The 20431-nt window shown below is 41.9% G+C and overlaps 1 protein-coding gene across 1 annotated transcript; it reads left to right on the top strand.

Annotated features, from left to right (window-relative positions):
* The first annotated feature begins 27 nt into the window (after positions 1 to 27).
* On the top strand, positions 28 to 18751 carry SUCLG1 (succinate-CoA ligase GDP/ADP-forming subunit alpha). Its single transcript, XM_068403505.1, has 9 exons — positions 28 to 164; positions 7778 to 7881; positions 11388 to 11504; positions 12029 to 12241; positions 12330 to 12387; positions 14023 to 14106; positions 14748 to 14899; positions 15386 to 15574; positions 16547 to 18751. Exons 1-9 carry the CDS (start codon positions 113 to 115, stop codon positions 16571 to 16573), a joined length of 996 nt encoding a protein of 331 aa, XP_068259606.1. The 5' UTR covers positions 28 to 112; the 3' UTR covers positions 16574 to 18751.
* The last annotated feature ends 1680 nt before the right edge of the window (positions 18752 to 20431 follow it).

The raw sequence follows: 20431 nt of genomic DNA, 5'->3' as shown, positions 1-20431 counted from the left end.
ATGCGCGCGCGGGGCTGCCCGGAACCGCGCCGGGGTGGGCAATGCTCAGGCGCCGAACGGGGCCGCCCGCCCGCCGCGCTGTGCCGGGCCGGTGTCATTGCCGAAGGGGACGATGTCTCACTGCAGCCGCGCCGCCGCCCGCCTCCTGGGCCGCTTCCTCCGCCGTGAGTACCGAGCCGCCGGCAGCCCCCCACCACGCGCCGGGCCGCGGGCGCTGCGGGGCCCTCCTTGCTGCCTGGCAACCGCTCTCCGCCGGGGCCTGCTCCCCCCGCGGCGCCCCTCAGTACTAGGCCGCGGAGCCTGGGGTGGGAGGGGGGCCGCCGGGGCCCAGCCGCCTCCGCCCGCCACGGGAGGGGAAGAGGCCGGGCCTGTGGCGGGGCAAGGTCACCCGGGGGAGCGTCCCGACCGTGCCTCTGGGCGCGGGGTGTGGCGAGTAAACCCCTCTCCCGGGCCTCGGTCTGCTGGCGGGGCTGGGTCTCCTCAGTGCGGAAGGCCCGAGCGGGGTTTGAGTGCTGTTCTCCGGTGCCGGCAGCCGCTCCTCCGGAGCGTGAGGTGAAGACGCAGGCAGGCTCTTGTCGGAGGTGCGCGGCAGCATCGGGGACGGGGCATAGGTGGCTGCAAGGAGAACTGCTTTTAAAAGTTCGGAAAAGTTTTCGCATTGCCGGTGGTCAGACGCTGGTGTGGGGACCCAGAGAGATTGTTCTTTCCGTTATATCGCCGGAAATACTGAAAGCTCGGGAAGGCCCAGAGGAAGTTGATGGAGTTGGATCTGGTCACTTCAAGTGGTGGTTTGGACTAGAGACCTCTTGAGGTCCCTAAATTATCCTGTGGTTTCAACACAAGTTGATAAAGTTGTTCTTTTTTTGTCAAGAATAAGAACATTAGCCTTTGGTTGTGGAGAACATGAGCAGTCTGATGCTTCAGCTCTAAAGTTTTTGTATGTGTTGTTCTGAAGATCGCAATAAAAAATAAAGTGCTTTTTTTTTTTTTTTTCTTTTCAGTGTGCTTTATTTGTGCAGTTACTGCTGCATCCCTTACTGAAATCCGTATGGGTATGCCTAGGCGTAAGAGCAGTTTCTTGGAATCTAAACTGAGGAATTGGTGTATAAGTCTTGGTTCTTGCAGCTGAGAATAAATGGACAAACTTAAATCTACCTCACTTCACTGCACGCAAAGTTTTTTTTGTCTCAATGTGGTGGTAACTTGCAGGTCAGGGTCTAGTAACATGATCCCACAACATTTTAAGCTGGTCTGCATTGTTCCTGTGGCACACCTACCATCCCCTTGGGTATCCCTTCCTGCCTCTTGTCCTCCATGAGGAGAAAACTGTTTTCTTACTGTTAATTTCTGCCAGTTCAGCTCGTTGAATTGGCTCCCCTGAGTCTGATGAGAATTGGTTCTGATGGAGGGGAACAGATGGGAATGTAGCACCTCCAATTTAGCTTAGTTTATACTCCCAGCAAAGCTACTCTTGGGTGCAGTTTTGTGTGTTAAAAACCTACATCGTTCCCTTTACAAATAGCAGTAAGATACTCAGGGAAGACTGCTTAAGATGATTTTGGGGGGTGCAGGGGAAAAAGTGGCCTAGGTGGCTCAAGAACTGTTCTGTTTGCAACAGTTCATGAAGTCTTTTAAAGAGACTCGTGCAAGATGAAATAGTCCTTCATTTGAAGGACTTCAATTAAAAGACTGCTGAAACCTTAAATTTGGACTTTGCACATACATTTTCAGTAACAAATAATTAACATCTGCTTCTCTCGGTGATTTAAAATCATGAGTTTCTATTGTGTTCTGTTGCAAAAGAGATGCAATATCTGTTTTTGTTGGTGCATTGCTGAAGCAAACATGCAGGGTGTGTATCTGTTAAAGTTCAGTTCAGGAAGTTGTGAAAACGTAGTATGAAATATGTCAATGAATGGTAAGTGCTTGCTCAAAGGTCAGCTTAAAGCACTGTTTGTATATGGACAGAGTCAAGAAAGGCCTGTGATGGTCCATACCACATTTTGAAGAGAGTCTTTGTAGGTACCTTAACTGTGGTCGCAGAGTCAGGATTAGGGATTTTATGTTCTGGGCATGTTAGAAGACTTTGGAGAGTTCTTAGATTAAAAGATTACAGTAAATTTTGTGAATAACCCTGGCAAAGAATTGCTGCAGAAATAAAAATCCAAACTGAAGAATTCATTAGTAGTTTTTATGTCAACAGTGTGGAGGGAGGAAAGCTCACAAACCTCACAAAGCTGCACATAGTGGAGTGGGGAAAAAGTTTGTTGGCTTACAAGAAGTAGTTGGTTTGTGCTGCAAAGAACATGCCTCTTTCCTCAAGGGCCTTCTGTTTCACCGAGATACTTCACTTCAGCTTCATAAATTTGGGAGAAAGTTTTTCTTTCAAATGCCGTCGTGTCTTCCGTGCCCCCCTGTAGCCAGTAATGTCCATTGCAATGAGCGGGGATTTTTGATTAGGAAAGAGAGGTGTGTTGAAAGGTCTGAAATTTTTCTGAATGTCATTTCCCGTTAGTCCTAGTTTTGTTATAATGTGGTAGATGTAGCGTAGTCATTGCGTCTGTCCTTTACAGCCTGATTAATTTGCTTAATTTCTCAACTCCTATGCCGTGTTCATAGATTGGGGTTTCCATAATTAACGGGAATTTGGCAAGGGAAGGGTGAGAGAAGAGAGGCTGGGGAGTGATACCTAGAAATCCTCTGAGCACATAATCTTAAACAAAGGAATAAGATATTTTGAGCAATCCCTCAATAGCATGAAAACTTCTTTGTCAATAAGGATCATCCTCTACTAATGTAACTGATATCTTTAAGGGTGGATTCTATAGATGGGTTTGGGGAGGGGAGAGAATTATCCGAATGTAGTTGTGTGTGTGAATACATACATATGGCCTGATAATGAAAACTGAAACCTAATAAAGAACAAGATGGGAAACTGCATGTGGAATGTTCTTGTCAATATCAAGGTTCTAGTCAGTAAACTCTGAAATTTTCTGCAGCGCTTCAGTCTTTGGGAAACTTTTTTAAATGTCTATACTCTTCTGTAATGTAAGAAGCTGTCCAGAACTGTCTCTGTTCTGTCCTCTTCAGGCCATGCATTTGTAGGCAGAGGAAGGAGAAAGGACATGGTCATAAAAATGCAAATTAAATGTGTACAAAATATTGAAAGGATTTCTCAGAAACAAACTGAAGGTCCGTAACTGATGGGAAATAAAAGGGGCGGGAGGAATGTGTGTGTGGAAAAAAGACTTCTTGGCATTCTAAGTAGTGCTCTTTGTACCTCAGTCCTTCCCTGAGTTTCCCCTGCGGTGGCCTCCATTTTCCCCATTTCTTTTGGAGCCCTTGTGATTTCTAAGGCTTTCTTCTTTCTTTACGTAGGTAATAGAAAGGAAAAGGAATATCTTCCTTCATCTCCAAGTTCTCTGGCTATTTCAAGGAGTAACAGAGGAATAATTTCACTTACTACTTTTCAGTCTTCTGGCAATGTAGATATCTGCTCAGGTCCTTCTAGAAAGGAATTTCTGCTCTTTCACTTTGCTTTTATGTTGTGCTCATTTTATGAGCACCCTCAGATGCTGCCTCAGCTTCCAAATGTTATTATTTTTTTTTGTGTGGGATAAATAGGGGTAAGAGGGAGGCACTTGGATTGGATTCCTGTTCGTAGCTCTAGGAAATCTTACAAACCTGAAAATAACAAGTTTTCAGCCTCGTATAGTTTGAGTGAGGAAGATGTTTAGCCCTTAGTATCTTTACTGCCAGCTGGCTTGCACAACCCAGGTAAGCTGGGCAAATGTATCTTGGGTTGTATGATTTTAAATGAGGTTTGTGCTTGGGAGGTGTTGCTGCTCAAGGAGTGCCTGCAAGCTCAGTGTAAACAGTGTTTACATTGGATGTGTGCTTTTAAATACCTTGCAAATGGGTCAGTTTTCTTTTGAATGTGTAAATTCATGTTTGGACTTCATGATAAATAATAGGGTATTTTTCTAGAAAGGCTTGTTAATTGTAATGCACAAGTGAGCTTAAAGTCCTCATCTGAGGCTACAGAGGATTGTGAGTTTTACGTAGTAAATGGAGCTGGGTTTTGCTGTTCCTTGAACTGCAGGGAGTTCTGGGCTGGACTTGGGGTCTCGTTCCCTGGAAATGTGAGAGCACCTACCAGCAGCGTGTGTGCTGGAAGTAACTCTGTCCCTTCATTTGTAGTAAGGTTTCTTTACTGTAAAACAACTGATGTTTTATATACAGGCTTATACCCTTTTGCTGAATTTAGATCTTGCTTTTCAAACCTACCCTGGGACAGCGGGGTTTTGGTATTTGAGGACTTTTCATAACTACTTTGTTGTCCTGTACAATGGGCTAAAATAGGTCCTTTCCACAGTACATCTTTTTAGCTATGTAGAAGCTGAAGTACTGGAAAGCCAAAATACATGCATCTTGTTACTTGTATAACTTTTTTTAAACCACAAACGGTGCAAAACAGAACAGGGATGGGGCAGAAGTGAAAGCATTGCCTGGGAAAGATTATCCAGTTTCTTATTTTATTTTTAATACTCTTTTCTAAAGGTCTGTTACAGGCCTTTGTTGGTCACAGTGATGTTATGTTAGAACTCTGGTTTGACAATATACAGCATTTCCACTGTGCTCTTGGTGTGATTTGGATTTGATAAGACTTGTCCTTATGCTCTAGGACTTCATCTGGAGCTGGCACCTTCGTAACTTGGCCTGTAATTTAGACGTGTGCATTAAAATAGCATCACCAATGAGTTTGACTTTTACTGGTTCATGGCTGAAGAGCAAATTTTTTTTTTCTTCATGTCTTCTTGACACAACATGCATTTACACTGGGGCACCCTAATTTGTTCTAGCAAAAGCAATTGCCTGAACAGGCGTTGGGAGCTGTGAAGCAGTACGAGCTAGTGAATGAAGGTCCTGGGTGGAAATTGAGACTTGGATTCTATTTCTGACTCTTACTTGCTGTGAACTTGGGCGTCCCATTTCCATTTTCCACCTGTTTCTTTCTCATCTTTTATCTGTCTTAACTATTGAAATTGCCAGCTGTTTGCACCCAGGACTTGCTGTTTGTGCCATGTATAGCAGAACCTCATCTTGACCGATGCCCCTGCTGCTCCTACTGTGCTGATATGATAACTGGGGCAAACTTTTCTGCTTCAGTCGGGACCACGGACAGAAATACAGAGAGATGTATCTTGTCAGTTCAAAAACCCTCGAAAACTCAAACTCATCCAGCCCAGAAAGTGCAAGGTGATATTTTTTAAATTTTAAATTTCTTCAAAAATGTCTCACTCCCCAGACATGTGGCCGTCCTAAGCTGCCTCTCTCTGAAGACAGCAAACGGCTCAAGCCTATAGCCAGGCTTTTTGGAAGCAGCTGTATTTTCTCTGAACCAGGGCTCTTCAGTAATATAAGAAGCACATAACAGTAAATCCATACAAAGCTTGGAATTTAGGCTGTCATTTTGTTATCAGTGCCTAAAATTTTTTTTTTTTTTTGGTACTTTGATAGCTTGGAAAATGCTCAAAAGCTTCTTATCCATGAAAAATAAATCTATATAATCTTCTCAAAACTGAGAATTGACAAACTTAAGTTTTCAAAAACATTTTTGTGCAAGGTTATAAATATCTGAAAATAGATGTGAAATGGACAGCTGAACTGGGACTGTAGAATTGCTTTTATGGTATAGAGAAAGGAGTGACTATTATTTGTCACTTTTTTTTTTTTTTTCAAAATTCTGAAATTACTGCGTGTGTGCTGTGTGCCTGGCAAGCAACCCTCTCTTATTTTGCAGGTGGATTTGTCAGTGTTGTAGCACAGAGAATACATGTAATAACTCAGATTTGAATTAGTTTAGTGTTGCCTGTTAATTCTTTACCCTTGCAGGCCCATCAGAGGGCTTTCAAAACATGCACTCCCATACTTCTGGAAGCCCAGACTGTTCTCTGCGAGGCATTGCTGGGGGTCGGTCATGCCTGTAACAGCTTCTTCACAAGGGAGATCGTCCTCTGTTTTTCTCGAGGTTGGGTTTCACCCAGTTGCATCCCGTGGCAGTGAGGGATTGCCCGAATGGCTGAGATCAGGTAGACCGATGCCCTGCTCTCCTAACAAGCAGGTCAGCTGTTTCTTTGCTTATTTTGCCTCTCCTTTGCCGGAGACAGGCTGCTGTTTGGCAGTTGTGTGTTTAAGTGACCTGGTGTTGCAGCGCAGGTGCAGCCTAGGAAGGCTAAGCCATTGGCCAAGCATGAGGACTGGGCTGTGCTGTATTCTGTAGCCGTGGCACTGAACAGCAAGACTTTCCTCCACCCTTCCACAGACAGCCTCGTAACCCTGTTCGTTAAATCTTAGCTTCAGACATACTTTGTCCGTTACTGCTTTGTATTTCGCCTTGGTATAACAAGTTTTGTAACAGCATTTGTGGATAAAGACGTGATTTAGGTTAGAACCCTGCAGGTCAGTAAGCTGATATGCCCTTTTACTGCTTTTGTTACAAGTTTAGTGCATGCTAGTCTGTACATCCCTCTTTAAAACCTGGGTGAATTTTACTTTATGTTGGCCTGAAGATGAGATGCTGCCACAGCTCCTTAGAGAATGGCAGGAGCTGGTTGGAGTTGAGGTCCTGTGTTTCTGTCAGCACTTCTTTAAGAACGGAGTAAGTACCTTAGAATTAGCAATAGCACTGATGTCTGTAGGCTGCTTCTGGCATGGTTTTAATTTTCTTCTCACTTTTTCTGAATAGTAGTAAAGCATAAAAGCAACTAAAGTTTAGTTGGCAAAAGTACTTGTGGAAGAGTCCTGTGTAGCTCTTTGTGATAGCAATGTGTAAAAATATGGATCTTAAATTTCTGCACCTTTTTACTACTCTATAGAAATTGTGTTATTACATGATGTTAATAATGTATCTCAATAAATTCTATGCATTAACAGTTTATATTGAAGAGTACTTTTCCCCCATTTTTCCACTTAATAGCTTTTGCTTCCTTTCTAAAAAAAAAAAAAAAAAAACAACCAAGAAAAAAAAATCCCTCTCTTGTTCAGGCATGCCCGAGCAAATACGTGGAACAATCCAAGGACCATGATTCAGAATTTCTTATTTTTATTTCAACTTCACTTTTTATTTCCTCAAATTTTAAGTGGAAAAAGTTTTAAAAGAGCTAAGGAGGTATATAGTAACTTACTGGTATCAGTTTCTGTACTAGAATTGTACCCTCTCATGTTCAGTCTAAGACCAAAATAGTTTTTTTTATCTAAAACACTTGCAGGGAGTAAATTGGTTCAGTATCTCTCATTGTGTAGTGTGAACTGTGCTATGTTCACAGAAGGTATAATGTAGTACCTACATTGTAACAGCCTCTGGGATATCAGGATTTTAGTTCTGCTTTATCACTTCGCAGAATTTCTTGGAGTATGGGGACATGGTCATTTGCAGATGAAAATAGCGGTTAAGATGATGTTTCTGTCTGCTGTTTGTTGTGACTGGAGTTCTGATATTAAGTGCCCAATATGAGAAATACCTGGCCTGATTCCTAGCCAACTGGGTAATCACAATGATAAGTAGAGTAAACTACAGGTGTTTAATGTCTTAGAATAACAAGTCCTAAATAGTTACGACTTTCAGAGCTGCTTTTTGAAAACGAACTACTGGATCAATTTGTCTTTTGATATTAGCATTAATATATATGCACGTGCTTGATAGGATGTTCCTTGACTCAGAGTCTAACAAAGCAGTGGATTAATGATTTGCCCTCTCTTTTCTTTTTTTGTCTAGTGCAACAGAATGGAGTACGACACTGCTCCTACTCAGCATCAAGGAAAAATCTGTATATTAACAAAAATACAAAGGTTATCTGTCAGGGTTTTACAGGCAAACAGGTATGTATATGAACTATTTCTTCGGTTACCCTTTCAGTTCAGAAAGTTACTTGGCCAAAAGCCATAATAACCTATAAAATGGATTATATACTGGATTTGCCTGTGTTGATGGGCAGCTGGACTTCATGGTCAGGAAGGTCCCTTCAGCACTGTTCCTCCCTTTTGTTGGTTCAAATAGGCTTTTTTTTTTTGTAGATTCAGTAGACTAGATAATTTTATTCCACTTGTGCACAAGCTTAAAACTTGGTTTTGAGTCATCTCTGTGATATTACTTTTGATTTTTGTTGTTCATTTTGGTCTTAAGCCTTTTTATTGTTGTCTTTGTTTAGCCCGCACCCAGGGCTAAACAATAAGCAGTTTTTCTATCACCCAATGTCCCTTCCCATGGGAATCCCATGGGACAGGGTACTAGAAGGTAAGGGGGCCCAAGATAGTTGGTTAGCGTTCAAGGACTGCTTCTTCCGAGCTCAAGATCAGAGCATCCCAACAGGTAGGAAGTCAAGGAAGGGTACCAGGAGACCTGCATGGTTGAACAGGGAACTGCTGGGCAAACTCAAGTGGAAGAAGAAGGTGTACAGATCGTGGAAGGAGGGGCTGGCCACTTGGGAGGAATATAAGTCTGTTGTCAGAGGATGTAGGGAGGCAACTAGGAAAGCTAAGGCCTCCTTGGAATTAAACCTTGCAAGAGAGGTCAAGGACAACAGAAAGGGCTTCTTCAAATACATTGCAGGTAAAGCCAACACTAGAGGCAATGTAGGCCCACTGATGAATGAGGTGGGGGTCCTGGAGACAGAGGATAAAAAGAAGGCGGAGTTACTGAATGCCTTCTTTGCCTCTGTCTATACTGCTGGAGGCTGTCCTGAGGAGCCCTGGACCCCTGCGGCCTCAGAAGAAGTCAGGATAGAGGAGGAATCTGTCTTGGTTGATGAGGGCTGGGTCAGGGACCAATTAAGCAACCTGGATGTCCATAAATCCATGGGCCCTGATGGGATGCACCCGCGGGTGCTGAGGGAGCTGGCGGAAGTCATTGCTAGGCCACTCTCCATCATCTTTGCTAAGTCATGGGCAACAAGAGAGGTGCCTGAGGACTGGAGGAAAGCGAATGTCACTCCAGTCTTCAAAAAGGGCAAGAAGGAGGACCCGGGGAACTATAGACCGGTCAGCCTCACCTCCATCCCCAGAAAGGTGATGGAACAACTTGTTCTTGGTGCTGTCTCTAGGCACATCAAGGATAGGGGGATCATTAGGGGCACTCAGCATGGCTTCACCAATGGGAAGTCTTGCTCAACCAACTTGATAGCCTTTTATGAGGATGTTACCCGGTGGATAGATGATGGTAAAGCTGTGGATGTGGTCTATCTCGATTTCAGTAAAGCGTTTGACACGGTCTCCCACAGCATCCTCGCAGCTAAACTGGGGAAGTGTGGTCTGGATGATCGGGTAGTGAGGTGGATTGTAAACTGGCTGAAGGAAAGAAGCCAGAGAGTAGTGGTCAGCGGGACAGAGTCCAGTTGGAGGTCTGTGTCTAGCGGAGTTCCACAAGGGTCGGTTCTGGGACCAGTTCTATTCAATATATTCATTAATGACTTGGATGAGGGATTAGAGTGCGCTGTCAGCAAGTTCGCTGATGACGCAAAACTGGGAGGAGTGGCTGACACAATGGAAGGCTGCGCAGCCATTCAGAGGGACCTGGACAGGCTGGAGAGTTGGGCGGGGAGAAATTTAATGAAATATAACAAGGGCAAGTGTAGAGTCCTGCATCTGGGCAAGAACAACCCCATGTACCAGTACAAGTTGGGGACAGAGCTGTTGGAGAGCAGCGTAGGGGAAAGGGACCTGGGGGTCCTAGTGGACAACAGGATGACCATGAGCCAGCAGTGTGCCCTTGTGGCCAAGAAGGCCAATGGCATCCTGGGGTGTATTAGAAGGGGTGTGGTTAGCAGGTCAAGAGAGGTTCTGCTCCCCCTCTACTCTGCCCTGGTGAGGCCGCATCTGGAATATTGTGTCCAGTTCTGGGCCCCTCAGTTCAAGAAGGACAGGGAACTGCTAGAGAGAGTCCAGCGCAGAGCCACGAAGATGATTAAGGGAGTGGAACATCTCCCTTATGAGGAGAGGCTGAGGGAGCTGGGTCTCTTTAGCTTAGAGAAGAGGAGACTGAGGGGTGACCTCATTAATGTTTATAAATATGTAAAGGGCAAGTGTCATGAGGATGGAGCCAGGCTCTTCTCAGTGACATCCCTTGACAGGACAAGGGGCAATGGGTGCAAGCTGGAACACAGGAGGTTCCACTTAAATTTGAGGAAAAACTTCTTTACTGTAAGGGTGACTGAACACTGGAACAGGCTGCCCAGAGAGGTTGTGGAGTCTCCTTCTCTGGAGACATTCAAAACCCGCCTGGACGCGTTCCTGTGTGATATGGTCTAGGCAATCCTGCCCCGGCAGGGGGATTGGACTAGATGATCTTTCGAGGTCCCTTCCAATCCCTAACATTCTGTGATTCTGTGATTCCCCAACCAAGAAAGGGAATTGGGAAAAGGAGGGAGACTCCTGGGTTAAAATCTAAACAGATTTAATAAAATAAAGAAACCAATATCAATGCTAATACGAAAGACACAAAATTCTACTTAGCCCACAAAGTTGTGGCAAGTCCCTCCAGGGATACCAATCATTGAGAACGAGAAAGAGGGAGGGGAGAAGAGAGCAGAGCAAAAAGAGCCCTAGCCCTCCCCACAAGCTTTCCCATTTATAGTGAACGTATGTTAATGTTATAGAATACACCTGTGGGCCAGCCTAGGGCAGCTGCCCTGGCTTTCACTGCTGATGGCCCTGATCACCATCCCACAGCTGGCCATAAACTGAAACAAAATGTAACAGAAAAGTGATTCTATAAATTTTATCTCCACGAAACCAGGACAATTGTATACAACTAAAAGAGTTTCTTTGTAAAGGGAGATTTGCAAAAAAACTACAAAAACCTTACCATTTTACAAGTGCCGCTTTCACAAATGCCTTTGGATGTCAATGCTGATGAATTAAATTTGTGTTTATTTCAGAATATTTAATAATTTCTCTCACATTCACTCTTTTACACATTTGCAAGGGGAGAAGAGTTCTTTTTGCTAAAACTATCAGCTAGTCATGGATGAGAGTGCTAATTTCTTCTATTTCATTATAGTGTTTGTCATCTGCCAGACTTGATGTGGAAAATAAAATGTGGCTGCTATGTCTGCAGGTGTATTAGCAACACACAACAAAATACCCTTTAGTGTGCAACCACCGTGCTCTGATTTAAAAGAAAAAGCATAGCATATTCTGAACGCATTTAAAACATGTTGATGCACTCTTCAAAATAGCTGATTGTATATATGTAGTGAAAACTTCCCTTCTCGTTGTAAATTTCAGTGCCATAAATTGCCTTCAGAACTATAGATCATGTCAACTTTTTTTTTGGTTCCTTTTATTTGCTATTACATGCCTTTTAACTTTACTTATTTTCTCTTTCATAGGGCACCTTTCACAGCCAGCAGGCATTGGATTATGGCACCAGTTTAGTTGGAGGAATTTCTCCAGGGAAGGGGGGAAAAACTCATCTGGGTCTGCCTGTGTTTAATTCTGTGAAGGAGGTAATTTGCAGCAGTGACTGGAGGGCAGAGAATTTAATGCTGCTGGAGGGCTCCTTATTTCATTTCTCACACTGAAGAGACAAACATTTGAGCCATGGATGTCACTGTGCAAGGAGTGAAATAGAAGCCTTGTAAAAGAGGGAGCATTCAGTGTGGTCAAGCATGAATTTGGCTTCCACTGTGAAGTTCACAGAGTCTGGATACACTTACTTTATGCATGCAACTATTTTCTGATTGATTCTGGTGTGTACGATGAACTTTTAGCAAACTATTATCTAAGCATATTTATGATGGTGTTCATGGGGCAGATCCTTTCCAGACAGTGGTTAGTTCTCAGTTCCCTAGTTGCGCTGTATGTGTCCCATCTTCAGTGAATTTAACACTTGCTTTGATTATAGTAAATTAATACATATCCATTTACTTAATTTATGCCTGTGAACGGACATATTTTAAATGACTAGTTGTCAAATGTTCTCTTCGGCCCCACTAAGTGCTCGATATCTTTTTTGTTATGTCCATTGTAGGCCAAAGAACAAACTGGTGCTTCTGCCACTGTTATATATGTACCTCCTCCGTTTGCTGCTGCTGCGATCAATGAAGCAATCGATGCAGAAATGCCCTTAGTTGTATGCATTACTGAAGGTATTCCCCAGCAGGATATGGTTCGGGTTAAACACAGACTGCTTCGGCAGGATAAGACTCGACTAGTGGGCCCGAACTGCCCTGGAGTCATCAATGTAAGTGACTTCTGGATTTGCTCCAAGGCTGAACCATTCTTAGTGATGGTTTGAATGTTCCATCTGACTTCTCCCACTCTTTCCTTAGCCTGGAGAATGTAAAATTGGTATCATGCCTGGTCACATTCACAAGAAGGGAAGAATTGGTGAGTTTTTGAATGTTTATGCATCATCTAAAACTTAAATTTGGTACTCTAGTGATCTTATTCATGAGGCTAGTCACATCCTGCCCTGAAGACAGATGAAACACTCGTCTGTCCTTCAGCTTGTAAGTGAACTTTGCTGTTACCAATCCTGAAGGCCAAAATCAATCAGTCTACCGTAGCAGGCACTGAGTACTGCTGGTAGAGGCAAAGCAATTGGAAGTTTCCTTAGGTAATGTGATTGACTTAGTTTCCTTAACACTTGCCTTTGAGGATGCCTTCATTTGTCTTGGGATTTGAGAGCACTAAGTTCTCAGTGCTATTCCTTCCAACAGCTTGACTCCTGAGGACTAGGATCCTACACACCCCTAGTGAGCTCAGTAGTATAGCAAAGAGAAGAGATTACAGGCAAGTTTATAACAGGATAATTTAGACAACTATACCGTGGTGAATGGAAGTGACATATATACCCACTTCTCGGACAGTGGAATTAAGGTCACAAAGGCAGTGACTTGTTCATAATCATATGGTAGTTACACATTCTGCATGCAAGTCACTTGTCCTGACTTCTGTTGGTTCCTTATTCTAAACTACAGAAATGACAACTTGTTTATTTTTAAAATAATGCCGTTCAGGAGCTATAAAGAAAATTCTTCCAAAATCTGCATTTGTAGATGTGGCGTCCAAGAATGATTTGATAATCTTGGGATGCAAGCTATAAAAATAGCCCCAGTCTTTGGACCTTTATCTGTAGCTTCTGTGAGGCAATCTGATCTTAATAGTAAACAGGAAGCCCTTTGCAAACATAGCCAGAAAAACACCTTTGCTAGCAGACATCTGCACTGTCCAACAGTATAAAGAGTTGGTAAAACTAAAGTTGTTAACCTGATGCTGTATTTTTCCATCTGTTCATGCAATATGCTTATTATATTCCTTGTTAGATGGCTTGAAGTAGGTAGAAGATTATGTCTGTCATGTGTCTATGACTTGGAAAAATGAACAAAAAACCATGCAAATATTTTGGCCCTGATCTAGGCTCTGTATTACCTTCCATCCTGAATTTAAAATATGGTTGTCATCTCTTGTAATATTGTAATGTAAATGCTGAATGTGTGTTGTAGAGCAGCGAGCTGCAGCAACAAATACCTTGATAGTGATAACTTGCATTTGTGCAGCATATTTCTGCTCTGGAGGATCTCTCGTGTGTCTGGCCGTACTGGAAATCTGATTAATACAGAATTATTTTGATAACTGTTGAGCTGTAACGCTGTTTCAAGTTCAGTGCGTCAGCTACTCGCATACAAGACAAGAAGTATATTCTTCTCTATTGTTTTCAGTTTTCTTTCCTGGTAAAGCTGTAGCATGAGGAATGCTGTCTCAGCCAATATTACTGACTTTCTGGGCAGGTTTAGTCTGTTGACAATTAAGTGTCAAAAAATGCCAACCAAGAAACAGTACAGATAGACAGATAGAATCTTTATATAGAGAAAGTTTTCATGTTTTGGCAAGGATAGCTGGAAAACCTGGCATCTCCTGTTCAATTTATTAAGGTGATTTTCATGAATATAAGAACAGCTACCTCTAGTCACGCTTAGTTAGATATGTTAGTGTTAAGTTTATCTCCTTTTTTTCTTAAAGGTATTGTGTCCCGATCTGGAACCCTGACTTATGAAGCTGTTCATCAGACAACGCAAGTTGGATTGGGGCAGTCTTTCTGCGTTGGTAGGTTTCCTCAGAAACAGCCTGTTGCACCTAGACTAATCTGCTTTTTCTTTACAAGACGAAATCCAAAGTAATTTCTTTTTGTAAGAAGTTGCTGAATGGCAGTTATGTTGAGAAATGAAATCCTTATGTGCTGTGAAGAGTATAACCCTTCTCTGGGATCATTTCCACATCAGATTAATAAAAGCCTGAAAACCAGCTTTGAACGGAGAACTGCCAGCAAATATGATGTCAATTTGGAAACGAATTTTCCCAAGAATTTTAATATTATAAAGGGATAGGGCATTCTTAGACATTTAGTTGGATATGTTAAGTAAATTCAGTTTTCTTACAGCAAAATTCTAGAGCTGGAGTCTCAGTCCTGCTGTGTCTTAGACAGAGCCGCTGTATAAGGCATCATATTTTGCTTATGGTTTGAAAGGTGATTGTTCAAATATCAAAGCTTTCTGTAAATTGTGAGGGAGATATTTGGAGCAGAAATTTGGCACACTCTGACTTGGGAAGAGCCTTCAGAGCTGCCCATTTTATAAGCCTTTGAGAATACTCTTCATGCTGAAATTTACTTAGAAACTTTTATCGTAAATACAATATCATTATCTTGAGTTAGTCTTTTTTTTTTCGTGCTTTTAATTTGTTTTCAGGGATTGGAGGTGATCCCTTCAATGGAACTAATTTTATTGACTGCCTTGATGTCTTCCTGAAGGATCCTCATACTGAGGGGATCATATTGATTGGGGAAATTGGAGGAAATGCTGAAGAAGATGCAGCAGCATTCTTGAGAGAAAATAATACTGTAAGTCTTAAACAGCTTGATTCCAGTCACCTTGGAAGCCCACTTCTTTTGCCAGTTATCATCTTTTGCCATGTTGAGGAAAACTCAGTTCAATCTCTAATCTCTATTTACAAAAAAACCAAACAGTCATACTTTTATTAAAGAGTTGAAATTAGCTTTATCCATATTAAATCTAACTGGAGAGAAATGTCAACTTTAGATTTTTAGTCCTGTGATGGTATTTGTAGTGAACATTCTGGTTTTTGTAATATACGTGGCTCTGTAGAGAGAAATGTTTTAAAGTTCCTGATTGCTTCTGGTTTATGATGCTTATCAGGAGAGAAAGTATTCCACACTCTTCAGACTCTTGGTTCTGTGTTTTCTGAGTTTTCTAGCTGTTTAGAAACAGCCTGGCTAGTTAATACATTAAAAAAAAATCTGCCATCTGGAATTACTTTTCATCTCATTCTCCACAACGTAAAACAGAATCTTATCTTTTTTTCACAGGGTCCAAATGCCAAGCCGGTAGTGTCATTCATAGCTGGTCTGACTGCTCCTCCAGGCAGGCGGATGGGTCATGCTGGAGCAATCATTGCTGGGGGAAAGGGTGGAGCTAAAGAGAAGATAACTGCTCTTCAGAGCGCTGGTGTTGTTGTCAGCATGTCTCCTGCTCAGCTAGGTAGCACCATCTACAAGGTTCGTTGCTTGGAAATTGGTCTACATACTCATCCAGAGTGAGAAGCTACTTGTGAGGGAATACACAGGTCAGGAGTCAGGAGTACATCTCTTACCCAGATATTCTGTTGCTCTGAACTTGGTTAAACATAAGAACTCTACTGAGTGAACAAGCTGCAGTTATTACTTAGATAATATGCACACGTAGTTTTACGCAATGTTGCCTTTATAGAAAAGTAAACATGGGAAAATAGAGAAGAGATTACATTTTGCTTTCAAGTGTAGCAACTTGTTGAATGGTGTTTTCTGTTTTCTGGATGCAAAGAACCCGAATTAATTTATATGGAAACATTCTTTGAAAGTATGGTGTTTGAGGAAGGAAAGCCTTGGCGTATAGGTCTATCTATTTTAAGTACTAATTCAGAATTATGGTTGAGTGCATACAGCTGGAAAACTTATGTATGGAATAGGATTATTTGCATTTTTCTTAATTCATATCTGAAAAAAAGGCATTGCTTCACAGCTAGAGGAAATGCATAATTAGCTGTGCTAGGTATTTAGCATCTTAACAGGCTGCTGTGGGATTCTTCTCTTCTTCTGTTGTGTTTTTTCCTTTACTAAAATGAAAATCTTTCCTTTGTTGCTTCCTTGGCTCGAATCCTTTACTGGAAGGATTCTACTGCAGTTCTTAGGCAGAATTAGGGTTTTTCAAGCCTGTTATGCTATGCCTGGGAGCAAATGGTTTTTTGACACATTGCAATTTGAGTGCAGTGCACTGACTGCACTACTGTTTTTTCATAGCCTGTTTGTTAATGTGGGGTGGGAGAATACTGGTCCTCCTGTCCTCTAACTTGCACACATTATGCATTTTAGATTTTAATTTTTAATTCCAAAAATCAGATTTGCTAAGATAAATACAAAGTAATTTAAAATAAAATAGTAAAAGAAGCCTTTTCTTTTTTTCCCACCTGTAATGTTTGTGTGTATTTGCAGGAGTTTGAGAAGAGGAAATTGCTGTAAGAGAAGACACTTGGGAATACTGTCTCCAAAACATCAGTGCAGCACCTGGCCTCCGCTTACCTTTTGTCTGCTAATCTTCAGTTGCCCAAATGACTGACACTGGTCTTTGACTTGGAAGCCATAAACCTGCTGGCTAAACCTGTTTTGATGTCTCCTTGGTTCAGAAGTGATCACCTCATTGTAAATCACAGCAAATTAATAAATCTACTTCTAAATCTGATTCATCTTTTGAATTCCTGAAGCAGAGCCGTTTCTTCAACCATCATAAGCAAAATAACCAGCCTTGAAGGTCTGAATCTTTTGTAACTTAAGCACTGCCCATTTTAAGGTAAAGTCACTTATAGAGATGCTTTTAAGGATCAAGGCACTGACTTTATGCGCATATCACACTTTGCTTTATTTTTAAAAAATCCAGTCTTACTTGTTTGCTGCTGGCAAGTATGTTTGCACAATAGGCCAAAGTTTCCGTCCATTAAACCAAAGCTGCTGGATCTGAAGGGGTTGCTTGTTGATCCACGTAGCTGGATATGCCTGAAGTCCAGACTTTCTTTCCCAGACTGATGGGCCATGCACAGTGTAGTCCTCTACTGGCAAGGAATTCTGTTTGTGGTGTGGAGAGCTGGAATTTTTATTCACAAAAATGAATCAAATTTCCCATGCAAATATATATTAAAAATTGTAACTGAAAATTATTTGGTCTTTAGCTTACGTTACCTTAATTTCTTTATCTTAACTAGGATGGCATTGCTTGTGTGTTCTGAAATCCTCATAACATTGGGACATAATGGAGGAGAATTATTATTCTCTGGAAAAGAATGTAGTAAGGTATCTTTCTTGTTAACCACTCCCAGCACTGTAATGGAAAGCCCTTTTTTTTTTTTACTTTGGAAATAGCCCAAACACTGTGCCTATGACTGTGTGTTACAAGTTTTATCAGGATGGACTAAACCCAAGATTGCTTTCTTTATATAGAAGATTGAAAATTCATGTAACCTGGCACTTGTCTAAAGCTAACCTCGTGTTCCATAAAGGTGCTGTTATGAAAACTTGTGTCGTTATTTGTTTAAAACTGGTCTTAGTTTTCTTACTCAAATGCCTGTGGAATTTCTCTTCCTAATGCAAGCAGTGAGCAGGTATTTTGATGCTGACATTTACGTTTTGTCAGGGCTTAGCTCTAGGAAATGCATAAAAGGACAGGTCATATCTCTGCTGCACTGAGTGTGTATTAATATGTTTCATATACAGCCAGGCATCAGTCAGATAATATAGGCCTTAGGACACAGAGACCAGATGCTGTATTATTCACCTTAGAATGATTTAGTAAAATGAAGCTGGCATCCTGTCACTAGATGGCTGAGAGCAGTATTGAGTGGTAAATCATTGGATAAATCCCATGACAACAGATAGGAATTTTCTTACTAGATCTGCTCAGTTTTCTGGTGGTGTCTGATTTAATCAGGAGCGGAAAGACCAAACGGTGCTCTCTAACTAGAGAAATACCAGTGCTAACATATCTCAGTCTGTGTAAGAGTGCAGTTCTTCACCTATGAATGTCAGGATATTGCAGCCTGTCTTCTTATAAGCCTACTAATCAAAGTAACTCATTGTAGTGGTGGGCTTCTCCACAACACATCTTTTGGGATGCGTAATGCTTCTTGAACTGCCTGAATTTCATCATTGCCACCAGTGTTACAACAGATGACCTTCCAGGACAATTGAGGTGTAGTGAGTTTCCTGCTAGGGATTGCTCCGTGGAAGCTCTTTCAGAGACACCAGCTATTTTAGATGACAGCCATAAATTTCAATGACCGTTGTCCCCTGAGAAAGTGTTTTCTTTGTATCTTGAATTAGAGGATGAGTTTACAAATGCGACCTTGATTCTAACGTTTGCAGCAGTCATCCAGCGCTGCACCTTAGCAGCTGACTCGTTCTGTTCAAGCCTAGGGCAGCAGTCTCTACCAGCCTGGAACTGAGCATCACCTAATGATGGGGAAGAAACCTGACCTTGTCTGGTAGAAAGGCTTCGTTTTTGCAGTTTTCTCTTGCTGCCTGAAAATGTGCACTTGGCAAGTATCATCAGAGCCTTTTACATTGCTAATGACAATGTCTCTTTGGAAAACATATTCACATCTGTTTAATACCATATGTACTTGTGAATAAATATTTCAAATAATCTGATCTGGAAAATTGTTCATTTATTTTTTTTTAAAAGTGAAACTTAAGTTAGTGTTGAACCTTAAACCTGTTGCTACTTTATAAATTAATAAGTAGTTTTTATGTGCAAGAGAAACATTACTAATGTTACTGTTTGAATTCTCATTACGTTTTATGAAATAGTCCTTTTTTTTCCTTGATCTGGACTTGGCAATGGCATCTGTCCATAAATCACTTGCACTGTTGAGGGGTAAATTCTAGGTGTTCATTTTGGTCAGGGGAATTCATTGCCACGCTGATTTTCTTGAACAAAGAGAAGATGATGCAGATCTACCTCATGCTTTTTTTTCTCTTACTGGGCAATATTTGTCTTTGAGTGATACCTAATACTCTCACAAGTAGGTGCTCCTTGAATTTGATCATCATAATTTTTTTTGAGGTTGATTAGAGGTCTGTCACACCTAATGAATACTATGCCTTTTGTGTTTTTTTAGAATGTATTTTAATGCCTGATTTTTTTTCTTCTGTGTTTATACTATTTTCCAGGATGAATGTTTTGTTATGTAATATTTTGGGGGAAGATAGTGGTAAGTTACTCTCTGTACCTTTGTACTTACGATGATGCTCTGACGTGAGACTCTAGCCAAGGGGATTTCTTAAGATTCACTTTATTGAAGCTCACCAAAGAAAAGAAGAGAAAACATTGATGGCAGTTCATTTGGTCAGATAAGGTCTCCTTTGTGCGCTGGAGGTGGAGAGGGAAGGAGAGGCTGCTGGAAGATGGCCAGCTCTATACTCCAGTGTCAAGATGTTCTTAAAGCTGTATGGGATTATTGAGATGATTCGTGGTGGATTTCTCAGCGGTGGTTTTCATAGTTTCTCAGGTTCACCACAGTTCTTTGAGTTGTCCCATTTTTTGGTTGTACTACTTTTTATGCTCTTGCTTACCTGCTTCCTTTTGTGGTGGGTTGAAATTCCACAGGGCCCTAGCACAGCACTGAATAAAATTGGTTGGCTTCTGTACTGAGATGAACTAGATGGTTTCAGTTGAATCAAAGATGCAACTTAATTCTTTGCAGATCAAACAAAAGATTTCAAGCCTTAAAGTGAGGAGAAGAGCCCTCACTAATGGGCCTCACTGTTGACAAGTGGATTTGGCAGAAGGCTGCTAAGTAGACTGAAAGTACTTACAAAGTCACGTTGTCCTTCAGCCTGGGGTTGTGACTGACCTCTGCTCAGATCCAGGCACTGGTCCCCGGCGGGTCTAGTGATTGGATCCCCTGGTAGCAGCCCAGTGAGGGGTGGGGGCAGAGCAAATAGGGCCAGAAAATTGCCAGGATCTGAGCCCTGAGAGACATAAGTGGTTTCAAGAAGAGCCTCAGGCGCTGGCTTCTGTGCTGGTGGCTTCAAAGTGGTAGCCAATTTGTGATGCCCAAAGAATAAGCTCTTGTGTTGAAACTGTGGAATTAAGTATTACCTGCACTAACATAATAATTTGCTCAATTTACCATCACCTTTTTCCTCCCTTTCCTGCTGCCTGTCACTGGTCAGGACTAGATGAACGCTTTTCTTAAGAGGGTCTATGTGCAAGTCTGATAATCCGGGCAGGAGCCTGATGGTGGTTTCTCAAGGTGGTGATAAGGGTTGTGCTGCTGTGGACACCTGGCAGGCAGCAGGTTCAGGGCGTTCTATGCAGCGGGCTGT

The sequence above is a fragment of the Nyctibius grandis genome, chromosome 6 (assembly GCF_013368605.1).
Source record: "Nyctibius grandis isolate bNycGra1 chromosome 6, bNycGra1.pri, whole genome shotgun sequence".
NCBI classification, from domain to species: Eukaryota; Metazoa; Chordata; class Aves; order Nyctibiiformes; family Nyctibiidae; genus Nyctibius; species Nyctibius grandis.
The sequence above is the reverse complement of the archived record's forward strand: the minus strand, read 5'-3'. Positions and strand labels throughout refer to the sequence as shown.

Coding starts and splice junctions, on each gene's coding strand:
- SUCLG1 (XM_068403505.1), top strand. CDS start 113: ATGTCTCACTGCAGCCGCGCCGCCGCCCGCCTCCTGGGCCGCTTCCTC. Junction 14,900..15,385: donor TCTTGAGAGAAAATAATACT/GTAAGTCTTAAA, acceptor TTTTTTTCACAG/GGTCCAAATGCCAAGCCGGT. Junction 15,575..16,546: donor TAGGTAGCACCATCTACAAG/GTTCGTTGCTTG, acceptor GTGTATTTGCAG/GAGTTTGAGAAGAGGAAATT.